The 23692-nt window shown below is 38.3% G+C and overlaps 1 protein-coding gene across 1 annotated transcript; it reads left to right on the top strand.

Moving 5' to 3' along the window:
• The first annotated feature begins 20918 nt into the window (after window positions 1-20918).
• FIBIN (fin bud initiation factor homolog) lies at window positions 20919-23424 on the top strand. The gene has a single exon (XM_058662471.1). It carries the CDS (start codon window positions 21360-21362, stop codon window positions 21993-21995), a length of 636 nt encoding a protein of 211 aa, XP_058518454.1. The 5' UTR covers window positions 20919-21359; the 3' UTR covers window positions 21996-23424.
• The last annotated feature ends 268 nt before the right edge of the window (window positions 23425-23692 follow it).

The raw sequence follows: 23692 nt of genomic DNA, 5'->3' as shown, positions 1-23692 counted from the left end.
TGTTTGCTCCTCTTAAAAATGTTTGGTAAAGCAGTTTTTGCAGCTTTCTTCCACATGAAACAAAAATCAACAACATCATCACAACAGAAATCTAGGATCACCCCCCTACACCTCAGCAAGAAAACCACGTTGAAACAAGCTAAAATAGTCCTAGGTGCAAGAAGTTAGCACAGCGAGGGGCTCTGGTAATAGCTTTAGGTGATTCAGGCATAGTCAAGTCTGCAGGAAATAAAAATAAAAAAGAAGAAATTTGGCATCCTGAAATTTGGCACCAGGAAGTCAGTGACAAGACAGTCCAAAACGACATCTGTGGAAAATCACAGCTGGAGGAAGCCAGAGGACAATGGCTGAGAGCTACCACTACATTGCTCCACTTGAGACAGCAGACATCTGTCTGTGGTCTGTAACTCCTCAGAGAGGGGGAAGCAAGAAAATCTTTAAATACTTAAACCATACTTTCATTTTTGAAGGATACATCTTGCTACAATTTACTTCTTTGGTTTTCTTCACTGTAATTGAAATGTTTTGTTGTGGGTGATATTCAGCACTTTGCATGGCTTAAAGTTAAGGCTCTGGAATCAAACTGCTGGAGTTCTGCAGTTATGACTGAAGACCTACTCTAGAGATACAAACCTTGGATTAATTACCTCTCCTCCCTAATCCTTTGCTTTCTCATCTCTAAAACCGTGGAGACTGTAGCTCTTCTCTTATATCATTACTGCGTTCACATGAAACCATAAAGGCTGAGTGTCTGAAACAGATTTTTAGGCTACAGTAAATTGCTTTTAATATTAGCAATCAGTATAATATTTTATCTTTCTGTTCATGTGAAAGAAACAGGCTGTTTCTTTTTTCAAAGTCCGAATCTGAGAGGAGGCCATTGAAACTACTGAGGAACCTATTTTAAAATAAAGCCATGCTAGTCAGTTTCAAATAAAGTAAATTACCCATCCCACCCTCTAGTGCCCATCATCTCTTCAACTAGTCCTTTGAAAAGCCTCAGTAATTTTAGGCTTGTATTCCTAGAAACACGTCATCTGAGAAACTCCCTAAATAGCTTCTCCAGGATCCACTCAGCAATCACTTCATGTTCTACTTCCACAAACAATTCCTTGATTTCAACTTTTTTTTGTCTCTCAATGATCCTTATTCTATCAATTTTATCTACCTAAAATAATCAATTAGATGGTCTATGTAAAGTTTTTATAAAAGTCCCTAGCATATTGTTATAAAATGGCTCAATGTGAATAAGCAACATCCCTTCCTTCTTCTTAACACACAGACACACCTTTACCTGTTTCTGCAGCTTCATTAACCACCAATCTCTGTTCTAAATCAGTAGATGACCTGCCTACACTATACACAGCATGTATGTCATTGAAACTTGTCAAATTCATGGGCCACAAAAAAACATGAAGCATTTTTACTGCCTCTGGAAGACAGCTGAAACCTTTTATCCTTGTCTATGAATTGTAGTGATTCTATCACAGAATTACTTCTCTAAGACACATGTCTATCTCCCCCCCTAGATTTGTACACCTCTGGAGTATAAAACACTAGCCTTAACTTTCTGTTGTTCCTCCACAATCTCATTTACAGTCAGGCATGCAATAGGTCTATTATACTTCTTCACATTTTTATGTAGGGGGAGTCTTTGGGAATGAGTTCACTTCACAGCCCACAGACAGTAACATCCTGAGTCTATATAAAGGCCACGTATGATAAATTTTACTGCAGCATGAATGTATGTGTAATTTAGGAAGTTGAGACTATCTTACTTTAAAAATCTGAACTTAAGAGATGTGTAACTCTACACTAGAACTTCCTAGTCTCTAGCTTGGCAACTACTACGTTTCTAGCTATCTTGAATGGGACCATTTAACGGAAAACACGGAAAGGCAATGCGGAAAGAAGCCTGCAGCTGTCTGTGTTATTTAACTATCTTACCCTTGACTAGCCTTCTTCCAAAGTGCTCCTTGTGGTCTAGATCCACTGGCTGCCCTCAAACTGGTTATTTAGCACATTAAGCAGTGTATTTATGTTTGCATGAGACTGGTCTATATACAGCTCCACATCTTTTTCAAAAAATGTTTAAATGTAGTCAGACAATGCATCATTAATGTTACCATCAGAAACAGCTCCAGACGTCCTAGCTTCTCTTTGAAAGATACAGTGACTATGAAAATACATGGAGGAATGGCTTGGTGTGACAGCTCAGTGAATAAATCCTCACTTTGCAAAGGTCAGGATCCCTTATAGGTGTCAGTTCACGTCCAAGCTGACTCTGTTTCCCATCCAGTATCCTACTCGTGGCCTGGGAAAGCTGTGGAGAACGGTGCAAAGCCTTGGGAGTCAGCAACCTCAATGGAGCTCTAAAAGAAGCTCATGGCTCCTGGCTTCAGATGGGCTCAGCTGCAGATACTGAGGAGTGAACCAACAGATGGAAGATCTTTCTCTCTGTCTCTCCTGCTGTCTATGAGTATGGTCTGCCTTTCCAATAAAAATAAATCTTAGAAAGAAGGACAGGAATAAATATAGAAAGAGAAAAAAGGAAAGGAGGAAATAAAGACAAAATATTTACCTCCTAAGATTGGAAGAAGGAAGAACATCCTACTGTCCATAGTTTAAACATTTAATTAACCATATGTTGTAGCCATTGCAAAAATATGAGAGGAAAAGGCCTACACATTAGATATAGAGATATATAATCTGACATTATTTGCAGATAACATAACAAATGCATTGAAAATTCCCTTTAAATTACTGACAAATGCTGAAATATGATAACATTACAACTATAGAAATCAGTATGAGTTCATCTTACCAGATTAGGCGTTTACCACAATATTTCCAACTCACAGGAAAGCAATAATAAGAAAAATTAGAATGATTAAAATTCTTAAAAGCAAAATGGGCAATCCATTAGACACCAAACATGACAGTACCTTGAGCTTAGCTTCTAGCAAGACCTGGGAAAAATAAATTTCAACTGTTAACTGTCCAGTTGTGTGTATTTTGTTATAATAGCACTAACAAGTTGTTTCCTCTGGTGTCAGAAAACTACATCAAAATGGTGACTAACATTCACACACAAATTTGTAAAAACTTTATTTTCTGAGTTCAAACATGAGTTTCAGCAGCTTTTTATACCCTCAGTGGAAGCGTAAAGATGTTTGTTTCCAAAACCCATTTCATTGTACTGTTAGAGTTTAAACTTTTTTGTTAATTTACTTACTATATTAACATAACAGCAAGTAACAAGAGAATTATCTAATGGAAACTCATAAATGCTGTCAAAGCAATAAGTATGTTGTATTAAAACCATGTGCACATGAATTTTATCACTGTATCTATCTTTATAAAAACACGTTAAAAATGAGATGTATGTTTATGCATAATACTGAAAATGAACTTTAACAGAAGAAGATTTACATTTTTTGTTGACAAGGAATACTGTCTCTGCGCTTTAGTTAAGCAAAATATCCTCCCATCAAAAAATTTATTACCTCACCGATGAATCTGTAATATAGGCTATATTATTATATGAACATAATGTCTTTAAAGACTGCAGTTCTTTGTGCTCAGATCCGGGGGTGACTTAGGAATCTGGGCATCTTCCATCTTGCAGCTCTGTCATTTTAGAACGCTTTTTGTGGAAGCTGTAAACAAAATCAAGAGCGTAAGGAAAACTCACAACAGTTCTGTCTGTTTTACAATGGAACTAATATGTAAGTTGTGCTCAAATTTGAGAGTCATCTTACTACAGGTGATATTTAAAAGCATGGGAATCAATGAGACCATTGGCAAAGAAAATAGAGAAGGAAAATAATTTAAGGCATGTGGCCCCAATGTATTCAAATACATAGAAACCAAGTAAAATAATAAGACTGTATGAAAAGGTAATTGAAAATGACAGAGGAGGAAAACCCCAGGAGAACTGGTGTCACAAAAGTCAAACTGAGTCGAAATAGAAAAAGAATATGATGTGGAAGAGTGGCATTAGTTACTGAAACTGAGGCAAACCACAACTTCCTTGACTGAATTTCCCACAGCAGTGTATTTGTATATTGATAACATCTTAAAAGACTCATTAAGAAGGTGAAATGCAATAATGCCTATGAAAGTGCTATGGTTTCTACACAAAGTGTGGCATTGTAATCACATGACAAGGCTCTTGTATTCTGTGCCAAACTTTGATGAAAAGTCAGAATTCTTCCACAATCTACCTCAATCACTGCCTCCCACTTACCACTTCAGATTTTACCAAACTGATTTGGACATGGGTAACAGCAAACTAACTGAAATCCACTGATTCCCAATGTGAAGCTCTTTGCAAGCAAAATCCACCCTGAGGTATAAATCTCTCTTTCAGTGCAGTCAGAGTTGTGTGATAAATTCTTACAGACCTTCTAGGACAAAGAACCTACTCAGACTGGCAGCTGCTGAGCCATTTTAGGGACACTGGCAGACAGTGTAAACTATAGTCTGAAATTCTGGTAAATAGTGCCCCAAACTTCAGGAAATCATAAAACAGCTGAATGAAAGCTGTGTCTATGGCTCTATATTAGGCATGATTAAAAGAGAAGGTAAAAATAAATAAATATAAATGTGTTTCTACTTAACTCTAAACCTTACACCTCATAGATTTTTATTTTAAAACATTTGCAAAAATACAAAAGTTGGTTATGTTTTCTTTTCCCTTCTTTTTCATAATGATATACTGGAATTGCCAATTGAAACCATATGTTGGCTCAATAATTCTCAATGGCAGAATGTGTATGATTTTAAGACTCAGCATAAAAGGGGCATAAGGAGGACTGATATAGCAAGTAAGTTCTCTTGAACAGAAAGAAATTGTTTCCTATCTATTGAAAAGAAGAAAGTGTTTTGATTAATCTCTTAACAGCAAAAATGTAAAACAATTGAAGGACTGGTACGCTGTTGTATTAAAATATATAGAGAGAATTTAAACAAATAAAGACCCAACTTTAACTCCAATCCTTTCTGTCTTATGGCTCTGTGTCTTTTAAAAACATTTACAATGTGATGAAGACTTGGTTTTATTCACTGGAGTACAAAGATCATAAAGACTGCCTTGAATCATTTGTATGCAAATCACATGGTATTAATACAGTAAAACAAATACACATGTTTGTCTTCTGCATGAATTGTCACCCTAAATAAAATTTGACAATTTGAAAATCAATTATATATTCTGCTAAACGTCTTTGTTTTTGGATATTTGTTTTGCAGACACTAATTTTGAAAAAACAAAGCCAAGTAGACATGGATCATTATTATATCAAAATCAAAATGCAATACAGATATATATGTAAATGTGTATAGACATATATCTTCATAGATGAACTCTATAATGGAGACTAACAAACTGGCAAATGAAAATATGTTGCAGTATGCATCTCTACTCACAAATAAAAGGAGTATTCCCAATGAAATTGTTAAATATACTTTGGCAATATAACACTAGATTTTTTCTATCATTGCCTATACTTACAGTGCCATGGTACATCTAAATAACAGAATGTTAAAATTGCGACTATTGCTGAAGAACTATACTATTGTAATAATATGGGTGAAAATAATAGTAGAGAAGAATGGAGAGGAAAGAAATGGAGATGAAGGGGAGGGGTCCCTATACCAACAAAACTATATCATGGAAAATAATGGAAAAAATATTTATATGAATGAAAATAAATCTTATTAGCAGTAAACTCTTATTACATACTCTCTAGCCTAAATCAAATTCTCCAAAGTAAATGAACATGCAAGTCACCTGGAGACCTTGGTAAAATAGAATTCTCACTTGGTGAGTCTAGAAAAAGTTCTGATTTTTCATAGTTATAGCAATTCCTAGATAATGCCAGTGCTTAAAAATTGGTAAGGTACATTTTTGCTCAAGGATGACCTAGCAAAAAAAAACTGTTAATGAGCCAGTTCCTGTACTTTGAATTTTAATACCTTTTCAACAAAAAGAAAAAATTCATGTTTTAGAGTTTAGAATACAATCATCATACCCAACACTATTAAGAACATACCTTGTGCTAATTATAATGCTAAATGCTTTACATAAATCCCCGTGTTTAAACTCCTCAAGAGTCCTTTTGTACCTGCTAATATATCCATTTCTCTACAATCAAGAGCCAGAAGGCCAAAGAAGTTAAATAAATTGGCTTAGTCACATAAAATAGTGCCAGGTTTCTAAAATAAATATGTTGCTGCCAAGGAGACCATGGGGAATTGGAGTGCCCTTGTAGGCTGAGAACTCTGAGGTCATCCATTCCCTATAGGATCTCCCACATGGGATGGAAGAAACCCAGATCTTTCCTCACAGGATCTAATGTCATCAGAACAACAACCAGGAGCCCTGAGCAGTCCTCAGAAATAGAAGAACAGTAAACTTCCTTCCAGACTCGGGAGAGGAGCTTTCTCTGGTCCTTACTTAGTTCCAACTTTGGATCCCACCATCTCAGACAATGACCATCACGGCCGCTCCAGAGGCCCCCCCAAAAAATTAGACAAAAGAGAGCTTTGCTGGGTATGTTATTTTGGGCTGATTTTTTTTTTCTTTTGGAATCTGGAATATGTTGCTCCATTCTCCTCTGGTCTGTAGAATTTCCTCTTGCAAGGTCAGCTGAGAGCCTGATTGGAGTTTCTCTATAGGTCAATTGATTTTTTTTCACAAGCACCCATCTATCTGTTGCCTATAGGAGACATGTCTCACCAACAAAGATCAGCAGAAACTGAGAGTGAAAGGGTAGAAAAAGATATTCCAACCTAACGGTAAGGAAAAACAAGCAGGCATAGTCATTCTTATCTCAGATAATACAGACTTTGATGTAAAAAATGGTAAAGGATACCACATAATGATCAAAGGATTCGTTCAGCAAGAAGAAATCACCAGAATAAATATATATACACCAAATGCCAATCCATCTAGCTACGTGAAAAAATTAAATGATTTGAAGGGAGAAATAGACTCTAATACAATAAGTCGTAAGGCGGGGGGGGGGGACCTTAATACCCCAGTAACATCAATGGACAGGTCAATGAGTCTGAAACAGAAGAAAACAGAACTCACCCAGACATGGACTCAGCTGAGAGCTACTGAACCTTTCATCTTACAGAGAATACACATTTTCCTCATCAGTACCTGGAACCTTCTCCAGCTGACCATGTTATAGGCCACAAAACAATCTTCAACACCTATTTTAAAGTTTTATTTATTTATTTATTTATTATTGCAAAGTCAGATACACAGAAAGGAGAAGAGACAGAGAGGAAGATCTTCCGTTTGATGATTCACTCCCCAAATGTCCGCAACAGCTGGCGCTGAGCCAGTCTGAAGCCAGGAGCCAGGAACTTTTTCCAGGTCTCCCATGATGGTGTAGAGTTCCAAACTTGACTGCTTTTCCAAGCCATAAGCAGGGAGCTGGATGGGAAGTGGGGCCACTGGGATTAGAACCAGTGCCCATATGGGATCCCAGTGCGTACAAGTTGAGGACTTTAGGCACTAGGCCACCATGCCAGGCCCAACAATTAAAAAAAAATTGAAATTGCAGCATACATCTTCTCAGACCATCATGAATTGAAACTAGAGACCAAGAAGTCAAAACATCCAGGAAGACATGCAAATACATGGAGACTAAATAATATGCTACTAAATGAACAATGAGTTAGACAGGAAATCAAAGAGGAAATTTAAAAATTGCTTGAAACACATAAAGGCATCAACACAACATATCAAAACCTATGGGACACAATCAATACAGCATTAAAAGGAAAGTTCATCTCAATCAATGCTTATGTTAAGAAACTAGAAAAGCACCAAATAAATGAGCTAACCTTAGCAATGCCAAGGTTTGTAGGAAAAAAAATAACCAAAATAAGAGAGGAAATAAACCAATTAGAGACCGAAAGAACAATACATAAGACCAATGAATTAAAGAGCTGGTTCTCTGAGAAAATCAACAGAATAGATTCCCCACTAGCCCAACTAATCAAAATAAAAGGAGGGAGAAGATACACACCAATAGCATCAGAGATGAAAAAGGGAATATAACAACTGATATCTCAGACACACACAGAATTATTAGGAACTATTACAAGCAACTATGTGCCCATGAATCAGAAAAGCTAGAAGAAATAAATAGATTTTTGGATACATACAATCCACCAAAATTGAATTAAGTGGTAATTAATAATCTAAATAGAGCTGTAACTTGGACTGAAATTGAATTGGTAATTACAGCCTTCCCGATCAAGAGAAGTCTTAGACCAGATGACTTCACTGCTGAATTCTACCAAACATTTCAAAGGGAGCTTACCCCAATTCTCTACAAGCTCTTCTAGCTCTTGTAAACAATAAAAATGAAGGCGATCTCTCCAAACTCTTTCTATGAAAACAATATCACCTTAATACCAAAGTCAGATCGACACAACAGAAAAAGAGAACTACAGACCAATACCTTTGATGAACATAAACGCAAAGATCCTCATTAAAATACTAACAAAGAGGATTCAATATTATATATAGCATAGTCCTTCACAATCAGTCAAAAGTCAATCATTCTGCTCTTTAAATGTATACTGACATTATAGGCATGGATAATGACAGTGAGTTCAGTATCCTATTGTCAAGATACATTCAACAGTTTCATTGGGAGTCCATCTTTGATTTGGATGTAGAGATAAAACTGCATTGTGTCTTCACATTTGTTTGTGATAGTCTCTACCACACAGTGATTATACATCCCCTTAAATGAAAAGCCATAAAACAAAATCAACAGGAGGAAGAAAAATAGAAAATTTACAGCAACATGAAATTAAATAACATGATACTAAATGACCAATGTGTGTCAATGGAGAAATGAAAAAGAAAGTCAAATACTTTCCTGAAGCAAATGATGCTAATGTTTAAAATACAGACTTGTTTTTTCACAAAACTGAAAAATATTTCATAGGATATTTGCCATGGTTGTTAGAATTCAGAAGAATATTCTATATTTAAATGCCCTGTACTTTTCATCTCTGAAAATGATGCTTATACATTTCTTTCCTACCCCCTTTTTTATAGTACCGTGCCCTGTCCCCTCCTTTTTTTTTAATTAGCAAGAGCAGGTAGACAGTAACTTGCTTTCCTACTTGGTCTAACCAGATCTGAGGGGAAATCTTATGTGATAATGAGAGAAATTAAATGGTTAAGTATGTCACAATGTGCATTTTTTAAAATTTCCTCATCTAAACAATCATATGCAAAATGTTACGAAATTATGTCATAAAAATAGCTTCCATTTATTTCATGATGTGAAGCAAAATCTGGGAAGGCATTACCTATTTTAATAAACAGATAATTTGAAAGGAAAAAATAAATAAAACCAGGCTATCCTGGATTATTTAGAATAACTACAATTCTTGGATATTTTAATATTCTGGTTTGCTCTCCAACTATACTTGATCACAAAAAACATATTAAAATACTCTCTCTCTTCTCACCTTTCCTTCCAACTCAGTAGTTGATGCTGGTACCACAAGAGTAACTAATGAAAATCTAGAAACTTACAATGAAATCCAATGCAATGTTCTGACAATTTTCACAGTGAATGAGTCTAGAACGTTACCTATGTCCAAAGGTTTGTGCCTTGGCTACAGGACCAACTGATTTAACAGACTAATGCAGAAGTCTGTAGGGTGCTGACCAGATCAAGATGTCAAGAAATTTCTGCCCAAAGAAGATAAGATCAAATGACTGATGATGTATGTGCTGTTAGAATTTGGCCTAAGGGCCCGGACTGGTGGCCTAGTGGCTAAAGTCCTCTCCTTGAACACACTGGGATTCCATATGGGCACCGGTTCTAATCCCGGAAGCCCCGCTTCCCATCCAGCTCCTTGTTTGTGGCTTGGGAAAACAGTCGAGGATGGCCCAAAGCCTTGGAATCCTGCAACCACGTGGGAGACCTGGAAGAAGTTCCTGGCTCCTGGCTTCAGATCAGCACTGCACCGGCCATTGCTGTCACTTGGGGAGTGAATCACTGGACAGAAGATCTTCCTCTCTTTCTCTCCCTCCCTCTGTATATCTGACTTTGCAATAACAATTTAAAAATAAATCTTACAAAAAAGAATTTTGCCTAAGATTTTTCTATTTTTCTGTTTTTCCCTGAAATTCATTCTAATGGTAAACAAGTGGCCCAGCAGTTAGTATACTGTTTGGAATGTGTATGTCCTATATCAGAATACATGAGTTTGAGTCCTGGTTCCACTTCTGATTCCAAGTTTCTGCTAATGAGGACTTTAGTAGTTGGGTCCCTGCCACCCAGTAGGGAAATTAGAATGAGATCCTAGCTTTGGGCTCCCCAACCCTGGCCATTACAGGCATTTGGGCATTGAATCAAAGAACAGGAGACTTCGTCCTGTCAGTTTCTGTGTATGTGTGTCTATCTTTCAAAGAAATCAAATAAAGTTTGAAAGTTACCCAATATCCCATTGTGTAAAGTGTTGGGAATGCATTTCAAATTAAAGAAGAACCTAGATTTTGTCCATTCTGCCTCCATAGAGGAAATCATGGTACATTTCATCATGTTACCATCTTAACTTTATATTCATGTGTACATGTAACTTACCATATAACTAAAACTATCTTCAAAGCAGTGTTTAAAATATTCAAAGTATTCAAATATAGTCAGGTGTTACATAACAGTGTTTTGTAACAATTAACTGCATGTATGGTAGTATGATGGTGACAAAATTGACTAATAATGCGGCTTTCAGAATATACTCCCTAAATTAAATGATGTACTAAGTATTTACTTCTATCCCCATGTATATGTTCTTGCTCACTTCCACATTTAAATCCTTTGAAATTACAAGCAATGAAAAACAAAGCAGTGTATATGTTTCTGTTCAAATGGAATGGATTAATTTAAGATTGATTAACTTATCTGAAAGTCAGAATTATGTAGGGAGAGGGACTGAGAAAAGATTTTTGAGGAATAAAATTATTAAGTCAAAGGAACAAAAATTTTTAATCTTATACAAATAGGTATATAAAATTTCATAAAGATCAGATTTGTATTCTGACATCTAAAAACTATGAATAGTCATTTATATATTTTTTCTTTTAATATTTGTATATTTGTTTGAAAGGCATAGCTAGAAAGAAAGAGAGAGACTTTCCCTTCAGTGATTCACTCCCCAAATGGATGCAATGGCCAGGGGTTTCTAAGAACCAGAAGCTTTACTCAGCCTCCTATGTAGAAAGGAGAGGACCAAGTACTTGGCTTTCCCAAATTCATTATTGGGGAGCTGAATCAGAAGTGGGTCAGCTGGGACATGAAGGAGGATCTATCTGCTGGTTCATGCCACAACTGCCCACAAAAACCATGTTTTGGGCCAGGCCAAAGACAAGAGAGGGGAATTCAATACAGGTATTCTATATGGGTAACAGAGCATCATGTGGGTCGGACCCAACTATTTAAAACCATCACCTGCCATCTTCCAAGGTGGATATTTGCAGGAAGTTGAAATCCAAAGAGGAGTCAGAACTCAAACCTGGACCACTGATATGTTGTGCTAACTTCTGTGCCAAATGCTTGCCCATTTTTATGCTAGAATTGTATTAACTTACGAGAGCATACATTATCATGGAAAAAAATGCCTATTATAAAAAAACTGTTATTGACTTTAAGAAATTTTTCATCAAAATAAATTTACCTTTTAATTCCTTTCTCTGTGAACTTTCAGGGGGACCCACATGGGAATACAATTTTTTTCTACTCTAAGCTGCATACTCATGGATTCATTCATATTTTGGAAATTCTAGCATTTTTCTTGTTGATTGTTTTACATAATACATCCTCAGTAGAAAATCAGTTCTTACTAAAATTTGTTGAAAATGTTATTGCAATTCCTTTCATTGTGGCTGTAATGAGTCTCACATATTTTTATGTAATTAAATCTATGATGCTATTTCTTATAGCCACCTACATTTGCTTGGTTTGCTGTTCATTCTTGACACAGCTGAAACAGCATGCTCAAAGATAAGCTTGGTGTCTTACTATCATCAAATAAAAAGTCATTTGTCATGAGCAAAATATCTTCAGAAAAAAATTTATCAGTAAATCAATGTCTCCTTTGTCTAAATGATCCTTAGCTATACCAGCTGTAAGAGCTCTTAAAGAGTCTTCACTACAGTAATGAAACAGATTTCAAAAACTAAAACCTGAAGTTTTCTTGAGTCCATGGTTACTCATTATTAAACTGATAACTTCTAAGGCATTTGGCAGAGGTTAAGATGTCTCTGAGAATATTCATATCGTGTATCAGAGTTCCAGGATTCAATTCCCAGAAGTGTTCTCAATTCTAGCATTACTCCTAATGTACACTATAGGAGGCAGCAGGTGATGGCTCAAGCAGCTGGGTCTCTGCCAACCATGTGGAGCATTTGGATGGAATTCCAAGATCATTGCTGTGGATTGATACAGCCCCAGCTGTTACATGCCTTTGAAGAGTGAATCAGTGGACCGGAGTTTTCTCTCTGCTTTCAAGCAAAAGAAATATATTTGCAACCTCACTTCTTTATTAATTACTTACTTAATTTCTCAATAAAAATTATTGCTGAGTACCTACTCTGAACTTGAACTAAATAGTTTCCCAGTAGCAAACAAGAGCACATCCTGAGTGAGGATTCAATGCCTATAGCACATGTTTAAGTGAATTAGGACATAACACACGTCTGGATGTGTTTATTGTTCAACTTCCACCTGTTTATTATTCAGAGTCATTGAAATCATCAGCAATAATCATCAAATAGGAAAAGGATGTAAGAAGCAAAGTGTAGATGTTTACTAGGCAGGATAAGCAAAGCTGTAAAATAAAACTAAGCTGAGTCTGCCTTGAAGTAGAATCTGTAAGTAAAGTTCTTGAAACATAGCCAGATTTCTGCTTCCAAAGATAATAATGACAAGACTATTTTGACTCATCTCCAAGACAGCCACTATAATCATCTTCCAACTACATTTCTGTAGGATTAAATCATTGTATTTGGATTTGAATCAAATATATAATCATGGACTTGTCCACTGCAAGACAATTTTAAATCTGCAAGCTCTTGGAAAAGGGCATCTGAGAACCAAAAGACACCAGATCAGAATCTGTTTTTGTTTCCTGACAAAGAAAAGAGATGCCACTACTAATCGTTATACATCTCATGTCCCCTATCCCATCTGATTTCTGACTCATCATCTTGATCAGTTTGGTAATTCTCTTATGAGTTTAATTAAGAACAAAAATAGCGGAGTGCACTGAGTAAAGGAACTGAGTCAACTCCATCGTTCCTTAATAAGCTCAGTCCAGTGACTGTAAGTCTAACACTTTCATAACCCTCTTATTGTTCCCAGTTGGATATGAGCTTTCACTTTCCAAATGGTTACCATTCTGATAACTGCCCTTTGTTTGACTTTCGCTGTTGGTTCCTCACCATTGTATTCTTTACAGAGTCAGCCCCCTACTCTCTTCCCTTGCAGAGTAGAGGACTTGCAAAACAGATCCTCTGACCCAAGATTGAAGCCCTTTGCAGCATTCTCCTCTTCTGAATGAACTGCTGCTGACATGTTCCTCTCTCATTATATGCTTCTTCCTCATTTCTTTAATTCTTTTGAATCTGTGCATTAAAATGTGAAGAGCATAATAGCTGAGTGTGTGTTTCCTCCCCCAAACCTTATGTTGAAATATAAAGACCGTGTGATGGTGTTGGGAGATGGGAACTTTGAGAGGTGATAGGTCAGGAGGCTTGTTCCTTTGTGAATGTGGTTGTAGCTCTTATTAAAACCTCCAGAGTTGTGAAAAATTAATGTTAGTTGTTTATAAGCAATAAAGTCTATAATATTCTATTACTGCAACCTAAACAGACAAGCAAAATAAAAAATAAAACATTGCAAACAGAAGGACAATGAACAATCTGGTTGTCCTCTAAACCCATCCGTGCCAGGAAAGTGATTATTTTTGCCAAACCAGCAGCAAAATATCTTGCAGAGTGATATGATAGTCTTCTAGATTACAGATGATGGGATCATAATATAGATTCCCACATTCTGTGTGTTCTGGACACTGAGGATCATAAGGTTCTTTCCCTTTCCTTCTGAAGGGATGGTCCACATTCAGTGGAATCTTGGCCAGACATAACATCAAATTGTTGGATAGATTATTGCATGATTATTAAATAACACAATTCCTTAAATTCTTTAGTTAGTTACCACAGCAATTAACATACATTTGACCTTTGCTAGGTGTATAGTTGCATATATATATGTATGTAAAAAATCATATATACATATATATGTGTCTGTGTAAAGAAAACAATGCTTATCACAGGAATTTAATGGTAAATAAAACCCTCCAAAGGAACTTATGGTCTATTAGAAGAGATAAACTATGAAATAGTTAAATGCACAGCAAAATACAATTAAAACAAAGAAAAATGTCCATTGAACACTAACTACAAAATATTTCATTGAAACATTAAGTAATCATTATGCTAGGCACAAGGGAAATGGAAGTGAACACAGACCCTGTCCTCTTGTGGTTTAAACAGAGTTTAGCAGGAAAATACATCACAAATAAATACATAAATTTAAGTGTAAGTAATGGAAAGTACCTTGAGCATAAAAGAGCACAGTGAAGTAATAGGGGATGATGGGGAAAGCTAATTAACATTTGGAAATCAAGAGAGCCTTTCAGTGAAATGACATTACAGTAAAGACATCTCTCTTTTAATTCCACTTTTCTAACCAAGTTTTTTTTTTAAGATTTATTTATTTTTATTGGAAAGGCAGATATACCGAGAGGAGGAGAAACAAAGAGGAAGACCTTCCCTCCAATGATTCACTCCCCAAGTGACCACAACGACCAGAGCTGAGCTGATCCGAAGCCTGAAGCCAGGAACTCTTCCAGGTCTCCCACGTGGTTGCAGGATCCCAAGGCTTTGGGTTGTCCTCCACTGCTTTCCCAGGCCACGAGCAGGGAGCTGGATGGGAGCAGGGCTTCTGGGATTAGAACCAGTGCCCATATGGAATCCCAGCGTGTTCAAGGTGAGGACTTTAGCCACTAGGCCACCATGCCAGTCCCTTTAGCCCAAAAGTGCCATGTATAAAATTTAGGAGACTCTAGGGAAGGAAACTAAGCGACAGGACAAGCAGTTTAAGGAGTCACAGGCCAACTATGGAGACTGAATTTCAGTCTAAGTGTGGTGGAAAGGTATCAAAAGTTTAAATTATGCTATAGATTTTCTTCTGGTGACACTGAGTTCTTATCAAAGTCTTAACTAAACCTTTTGATCCTCTGACCCAAGATTGAATCCCTTTACAGCATTCTCTTCTTCTGAATGAGCATCTGTTGTCATTTTTAATCTTTATGTAACTTCACTAAGGACTCAGTTGCTTTGCCTGTCCTTCACAGCGTCTAATTACTGGTGTCTGCAGAATGACCCTCAGCCAAGCTGATGCCTATGCTAACTTCCCACCCGCTCTCTGGTATTTCTACCTCCATGATCTCATTCCCTTCCTTCAGACTTGTATCAGCTTTCCTTTACTTCTGGATGCTAGAAATGCTAATACTCTTCCTCTCTTTTCTCCAAGGCAGTGCCATGTACCACTGCACCCTTGGAAGTGTACTAAAGTGACATGAATCAGTTCTGAGCCAACACATGTAAGTGCAATACAGGACTCCACAGAGCGCCTCATCCCTAGTTCTCAAACAAAAAGTCTCATTTTCCAGATAATGTAGTAGAGTTGCCATATAAAGGAGAATTACAGAGTTTCCCAGAATTGCAGTGAACTTGAATGTGGTGTTAGCATTTTCAAGGTAGTTTCTGCCACAGAACAGCATAGTTTATTCTCACTAATGAAGAGATAGGATGGTAATGTATCAGACTCATGTCTCACCTTAGGTGTATTTCTTTGAAAGAATTCTTTGTTCTGATAGCTGTGTTGTATTGCCTTTATTTGATTGGAAGTTTGCATGTGGTCAAGCTTATTCATTAGCTTTCCCTCTGCTCTCAACCAATATCCTTAGAATGAATAATAAAAACAACTTCAATAGGTTAGTATCACAAATAGCACAGAAAAGATGGCCAAAATTCATTTTAGAGGGTGTTTAGCGTGGTGGTCAATTAAGACACTGTAGGAGGGCCCGGTGCGGTAGTGTAGTTCTTAAAGTCCTCACCTTGCACGCCAGAGATCCCATATGGGCACCGGTTCCAATCCCGGCAGCCCCGCTTCCCATCCAGCTCCGCCATTGCAGCCACTTGGGGAGTGAATCATCGGATGGAAGATCTTCCTCTCTGTCTCTTCTCCTCTCTGTATATCCGCATTTCCAATGAAAAATAAATAAATCTTTAAAGAAAAGACCCTGTTAGAATATCTGAATTCAATACTTGGCTCTGACTCCTGACTTGTACTTCCTGGCAATGTGGAGCCTGGAAGGTAGTAGTGATATCTCTAGCCATTGAGTTTCTGCCACTCAAATGGAAATATCTATTAAGTTTCCAAATCCTTATTGTTACACAGCCTCAATCCCAATCTTTTTAGGCAATTGAGAAATGAATCAGTAGATGTGAGTTCTCTCTGGCTATCTGTTTCTGTGTCACAATTTTGCAAATACATAGATAAATACATTTTTAATTATTTCATTCTATTTCTTTGCTAACTTGTTTACTTACTTCATTCCATGATTTTTCTTTCTATACATTTATTTATTTCTCTTGTCTATTTCTTCCTCTGTCAGCCCTATATTCTGCAAACAATGTATTCAATAAATGCTTCTAATTCCCTCCTAATTGGTTTTTTTAATGTTCATATTGGTAAATGCTATTCCATTCTTCATCATCCCCTGGTTTTTTCCTTGCCCCTCGACCGAGTCCTTGAACACAAACAATTGAAAGGAACAAAGGGAGTTAATCTGTTCTTGCAGGTTCTAGGACTCAGTCTGGGAGTTTGTGAGGATGCTGGGAGTGACAGTCACCACTTTGAGAGTTTCTTTTGGCTGATGGCTGTGTGGCAGGTCCAAAACTCCTCAAAATCTTCTATATACTTAATACACATTTTTCTACAACCCACAGTTAGAGGCTATTTTTTTAAGTCACAATAGGAAGCTGCACAGCTTAAACTTTTGTATCTTCAGGCCCATAGTGCCCACCTAATTCCTTCTTCCATATCTACAGTAGTAATTGGTACATAAGAACAAGATTTGAAAATACACTTTAATAAAGTATAAACAAGCTAAGCAAATCAACATTGCTAGTACTGTGTGGAAGACTTCTATACATTATAAACAACTGGGACTGGACAACAGTGCTCATCTACTTCCTTAGATAAGTTTAGTTAGTGCACCTGGAAATGTTCTTTAATCTTAGAAGTATCTAGTTCTGTTTTGTTCATTAGCCCCGAGTCTCCAGCACTAGACTCAACTGTCATCCCTATCAGCGGTCAGATTCTTGATTTTGCTCTTCAAAATCCTCTATTGGGCAGGTATGGATTTGAATGTTTCTCCTGACCTATATAATTGGAATATTGTAGAATGGTGAATTACTGTGTGTGTTTTCTCGACCTGGTATCCAGTAGTAGCAAAGATGAGAGTACTTGTATTAAGGAGATCATAAAATACCTCAAGTGAGGGCTTTTCCCTCAAATTGTCAAGCTGTTAAACACTAGCAAACTAGCATAAAATGGTAGTGGTGTCTTCCAAATATGGTTAAAACGAAAGCAAAAGCTGGGGTAAGGGTGGTATCCATATTTACTCCCACAGAATTTACTCTTATGTTGTTTCTTTTGTAAAAAGGACTTAAAATTAGCATAAGACCTTGCCTTCAGCTTCAGAATCAAACAATAGTCTGTCTTAAACCAAACAGTTTACTTAAAACCTCTAGTACAGAAAGCCTAGCTTAGAATGGACTCATCATCCAAGTCATGCCTCATTGTCGGTACTGAGACTCGTTTGAGGGACCTGAATTTAATTTATCAAAAGCTTCCACATGTCTTTCCTGCTAGACATAAACAAGGAAGCATTTAGTTTCAGGAATCATAGGTAGTCATCCCATATCACAGGTAAAAGCCACTGACCAAGAGTGAATATAATCTGTTGAAACAGAACCGAGAAACAGTGAGAGATAAACAAGTTACAGACCAGCCCTTGTGTGAAACATTGATCTAAGACTCTCCGTGAGTTAGTGAACTTCCCCTTGCTGTGAGCCAGAATGAAGCGCACTTTCAGTCAGCTGCTAAAAGGATTCTTTTCTAATATATGAAATGAAGGTTTCTTTTACCTTTATGGTTTTTAAATTTTGCTTTATTAATCTTTATTTTATTTAAGAGGCAAAGAAACAGGGAGAGATTGACATACAAACACAGATAATCCATTGCTGGCTTAGTCTTCAAACTCCCACAATATTCATGGCTGATACAGACTGAAACTAAGAGCCAGGAACCTTATTAAGATGTCTAACGTGGACTACAGGGACCAAGTGCTTGTGCCATTTCTCCCTCACTTGCCGGTTGCCATGGTATGCATCAATGGAAACGGAAAGCTGGATAGAAAATAGAGGTGGGACTCTATCCTTGCCACTCCAATATGGGATACAGGCAACCCAAACAGTAGCTTAATTCACTTTGCCATCACACGTAGCATCAAGATTGTTATCTTTAGATAATTATACCAAGAAAATACATACTCTCATCCCTTCCTATTATTACTTTATGTGTATAGAATCTTTGTATCTTAAATGAGAGAATAAGTTCTTTGTAGGTTGAAAATTACTCTTCCTTGTATCCACAGCAAATTTCACACTGCATCTTGCAGGAAAAAGGCAAATAGGAAGTATTCAGCATAGTTTTGCTAAATTTAGTTGGTTAGCAAATCGGGGTTACAATTGTGCAACAAATGGAGTCAATCAGAGTAAATTCCTCTTCACTTCTTTGGCCAAGTGATCCATTTGAGTCATCTTTTTTTGTCATTTGTGAATGTCCCAGAAAAAAAGAAATGAAGCAATGTGGCCAGAGTCCAAAAGTCCAATCGCTCAAACGAAGTAAGTTGTGGTTTTCTTTTGAGTTAGAGTGAAAAGCAGTCTTGGTTTTCTGGTTGGTGTAAATACTGAGAAAACTGGTTGGGTCTATGTTTTGGTGGTGCCAACTATCTGGATAAAGACTAAACTATGTTACCAACATATCTCAAAACATCTGTGTGTGAGCCCGTCTAAAGCCTAGTGGTTAAAGTATTCACCTTGCATGCACCAGGATCCCATATGGGTGCCAGTTCATGTACCGGCTGCTCCACTTCCATTCCAGCTCTCTGCTTGTAGCCTGGGAAAACAGTAGAGGATGGCCCAAAGCCTTGGGATCCTGCACCCACATGGGAGACCTGAAAGAAGCTCCGGCTCCTGGTTTCAGATAAGCTAAGCTCTGGCTATTGTGGCCAGAGTGAACCATTGGATGGAAGAACTTTCTCTCTGCAAATGTGCCTTTCCAATATAAATAAATAAATCTTTAAGAAAAAAAATCTGTGTGTGATATGAAACCAACAAAATATTCCCTGGATTTCTCATGATGCTCCAGGAATCTGGATTGTTTATGTCAAAGAAAGTGATGACAACGAGTGTGACAGTCCCTGAATCAGGCGGTGCCGTGGCTGCACAGGAAACCTGCCCAGTAGCGGGGAGAAAGACAGAACAGAGCACTGTGAAGTCAGCATGAGAATATCAGCTGCAGTTCAAAGCAAAGAGAGAACATAGCCGTGGAGAGGAGGGCTGCCTGCTTCTGCTTGCCCATCTCGTCCCTGTTTTCTTTTCTCTATACACATATTACTACCCAGCAAATATCACCTTTTTGTATCTTATTCCTCTCTCCACTACTCCGAATAGAAGTCCCAAAAGGACAAGGATATGTCTCTAATTTTGCACATTGCTGTTTTCTCAGTTCTTCAAGTAGATCCTGACACATAGGAACTGCTGAAAACAGACATAGAGAACTATAACAGCATAAACATCACAACGTATACACAAACCTCGCTGACCAAACGAGTGCCACATAGAATGACCCTTGAACAATCAGTCCATAAATGAGAAACCAAAATGACTTGTTGGAAGAAAATATATCTCAAATTATTTCTCAAATTAATTTTCAGATTCACAAATTCTGATTCAATTGCAACTGAACTGTACAAATGTAAACAGGTTGCTTAATATTTTGCCACCTCTCATTTTTCCATCTGGAATGGAAATAACACACCAGTCCTGTGGTCTTTATTAGCTTTTTAAGTATTTCAAAGCAAACAGCTGACTATGAAAGCACCAGGGTAAAGACCCAGTGCAGAAGCTTGCCAACGGTAAGTTTTCCACACTATAAATGTCACTTGTTCCTGTGCATACAAGTGAGCAAATTCCATGTTCTACTTTTCGGTCTTAGACAAACTAGTCACTATGTATGTATGTATGTATGTATGCCTCCAACATATTTTTAAAAATAAATTTTAATGAGCATTTTCCAAACAAGGCTGTCACTTTTGGCATTTCAGGTTTACCTTTAAAAGTCGCAAACTTTTTTAAGATGAAAATAAACATATGCAACAAATCCAAACTGGCATTTATTTAAACATGTGGAATGTCATTTCTAAGGAAAACATCATTCTTCTTAATAGTTAATAACCAACCGAGCTTTTTTTATTGTAGAAATTCCGTTTCTTCCTCCTTCTATTTTCTCCCTCAAGCTAAATTCTATTTTTCCTCTTTAAAAAGAGACCATATCCCTTTAACAATAGAGACCCGGAGAGAGGTTTCTTTCCAGAGTTGTTCCCTGGCTTCTACGTGACGAAATCCGCTGTAATTTGAGAGCTGAGAGATCCTCAGGGTTTCCTTAGCCAAAGGAAAAGCTCTGTATTCCCACCCAGTCCAGGACTGAAACAGTGTAGAACAAGAGCCTCTCTCTCCAGCTACAAAACTCCAGCTCCCAGAAGCAAGGAGAGAACTCTGTCAGGCAAAGGAGACAGCCTCTAGCCAGAGCCTGGGGCAGTGTGTCCCTCTCCACCCTGTGACCCTGCGGACCACAGCTCCAGCCTCTAGAGAGGCGAGCGCAGAGGGAGCTCTGAGCGAGGTGCGTTCGGAGCAGTTGCTGCGGGTGCGACCCTGGCGCGGGTGCCACAGCCACATGAAGCCTGCTGGGGAGTGGAAGCCAGAGTGCAGCAAAGCGGCTGACACTGAAGCGGACCGCGTCTCGGAGAGGCACTGACTCCCAGAGGGACCCCTTTCCTTGTGCCTGGCAGACAGATTTCCCTGGGGTCCCTGATTCTCCTGGATATCCACAATGGTGTTCCTGAAGTTCCTTTGGATGGGTTTCCTCTGCCACCTGTGCCAGGGCTACTTTGATGGCCCTCTCTACCCAGAGATGTCCAATGGGACTCTGCACCACTACTTCGTGCCCGACGGGGACTACGAGGAAAACGATGACCCTGAGAAATGCCAGCTGCTGTTCAGGGTGAGTGACCACCGGCGCTGCTCCCAGGGGGAGGGGAGCCAGGCCAGAAGCTTGCTGAGTCTCACCCTTCGGGAGGAGTTCACCGTGCTAGGGCGCCAGGTGGAGGATGCTGGGCGCGTCCTGGAGGGCATCAGCAAGAGCATCTCCTATGACCTGGATGGGGAAGAGAGCTATGGCAAGTACCTTCGGCGGGAATCCCACCAGATCGGGGATGCCTACTCCAACTCCGACAGGTCGCTCACTGAACTGGAAATCAAGTTCAAGCAGGGCCAGGAACAGGATAGCCGGCAGGAGAGCAGGCTGAACGAGGACTTCCTGGGGATGCTGGTCCACACCAGATCCCTGCTGAAGGAAACGCTGGACATTTCCGTGGGTCTCAGGGACAAATACGAGCTGCTGGCCCTCACCATCAGGAGCCACGGAACCCGGCTAGGTCGACTGAAAAACGATTATCTGAAAGTTTAGATGGGAGGATACAAGTGCCAGGCACAGGGAATCCGAGCTGCCCTGCTGAGGAGGGTGGGGGATTAGAACGGGCTCTCATTTTCCTATGTCTGCTATTTTTTTATATTCAGATTTGCACTTGGAGGATAAATCTGAGGTCATCTTTAATAAGAGAGCTTGGAGAATTGAGTGTATTTTTGCTCTTTGGTGGGATTTTCTGTTTGTGTACATTATTTATGTTATTATTATGGATTTATCACCTGGAGAGAACAATTTAAAGCAATGAATGACTTCTGCCTTTCCTAGAGGACTTTATAACCCTGTCGAGATACCTATTCCAGCCACATCAAAAAGCACAGTTTGTGCAGGAGATACTGATTAAACTGCCCTGACCTGGAGATGGTGTTCAAATTCGCCAAGAGCAGACAGCAGAGTGCATAGCTCCTTTCCGCCTTCAGCCTCCTGTCTGGGGATCAGAAAGCTGTCAGAGTTATATACATTGCAGCAGAGGTCCAAGGTGCTGCTCTGCACACCTACTGGCCCTCGGGATGTGTTTGCTTCTTCTCCTTTTCTCTTTTATTTATTAGCCAAGATCTGCAAGTTTTTTCAACTTTTGTTTCTTGTAAGAATTTTGGTGAGAAACTGTAGGCAAATCATCTGTTACAAGGAGATTTCCAAAGTGCCTCGGTGGGTCTACATCAGTTCAAGTGGCCACTTTTCAGAAGTTTAAACTTTGTGAGGACTGAAGTCACATGGATATGCTGATTCACTATTTCTCAAATTGTATAGCTTTGCTTTATGGTCAGTTACGCAGTCAAATGCAAAAAAGTAGAGAGATTGTTTGAATACACCCCCAAATGCCTATGAAACGGTTGCCAATGTAATCATTCTCACTCGGGGAGTTTTCCTTTTGTTTACTTATGCAAAGTTGTACTTTAAGGGGGGGGCTCTAACTAAACAGAATCCCTTAGCTAAGTTTTATTACTCAGTCAATAAATGTGTTTTCATATAATACTGGCTTATTTTCTATTTTATATCTGCAGTTTTCATATTTCAAAGAGTGGGGATTGCCAAAAGAGAAAAAGTGAGATTTAAACCAGTTGAATTAAAGCACAGAAATTAAAGCATCAGAACATATTTGACAGTTCACCTTTAGAGGAAAGAGAAAAAAACTACCCACGTGGAACTTTTTAATCACAAGTTTTCCAACAAGCTTTAGTTTTTCTCCAGCATTCCTCTTACTTTTGATAGCCTCAACAGGAAAACTTTTTGACAAGGCTCAGACCTTGCATGCTCTCATGATGTACAAAGAGAATCAGTTTCTGGGTTATAGTAACTCCAGTGGTATTTCATGGTTGTAAAGCTAGGTCTGTACTATTTAATTAATGGCTTTAAAAGGCAAAAATTCCATTCTGCGTGTTTTTCACTGAGTAATCAATCTTCAACCTCATTTTAAATGTTCTTCTTTTCACAGGCACACACATGCATACACACACACACTCACACACACAAATAAATGTTTAGTTTGCTTAATACTGCAGAGAACTGGCATTTTTTTCTCTCCCATACATGATGGAACCAGCATTCTAGTCCTAGGAATTATTCAATAACTTTCAATTACAGCAAGGGAAACTGAGGTCCAGAAAGGATAGGGTACTGTTCCTCAGCCAGCTGTTATAGCCTCGGGACTCATAGATAGAAGTATAGGACCTCTCCAC

Source organism: Ochotona princeps, chromosome 4, assembly GCF_030435755.1.
Source record: "Ochotona princeps isolate mOchPri1 chromosome 4, mOchPri1.hap1, whole genome shotgun sequence".
Taxonomy (NCBI): domain Eukaryota; kingdom Metazoa; phylum Chordata; class Mammalia; order Lagomorpha; family Ochotonidae; genus Ochotona; species Ochotona princeps.
This window is presented reverse-complemented; position numbering and strand designations above follow the sequence as displayed.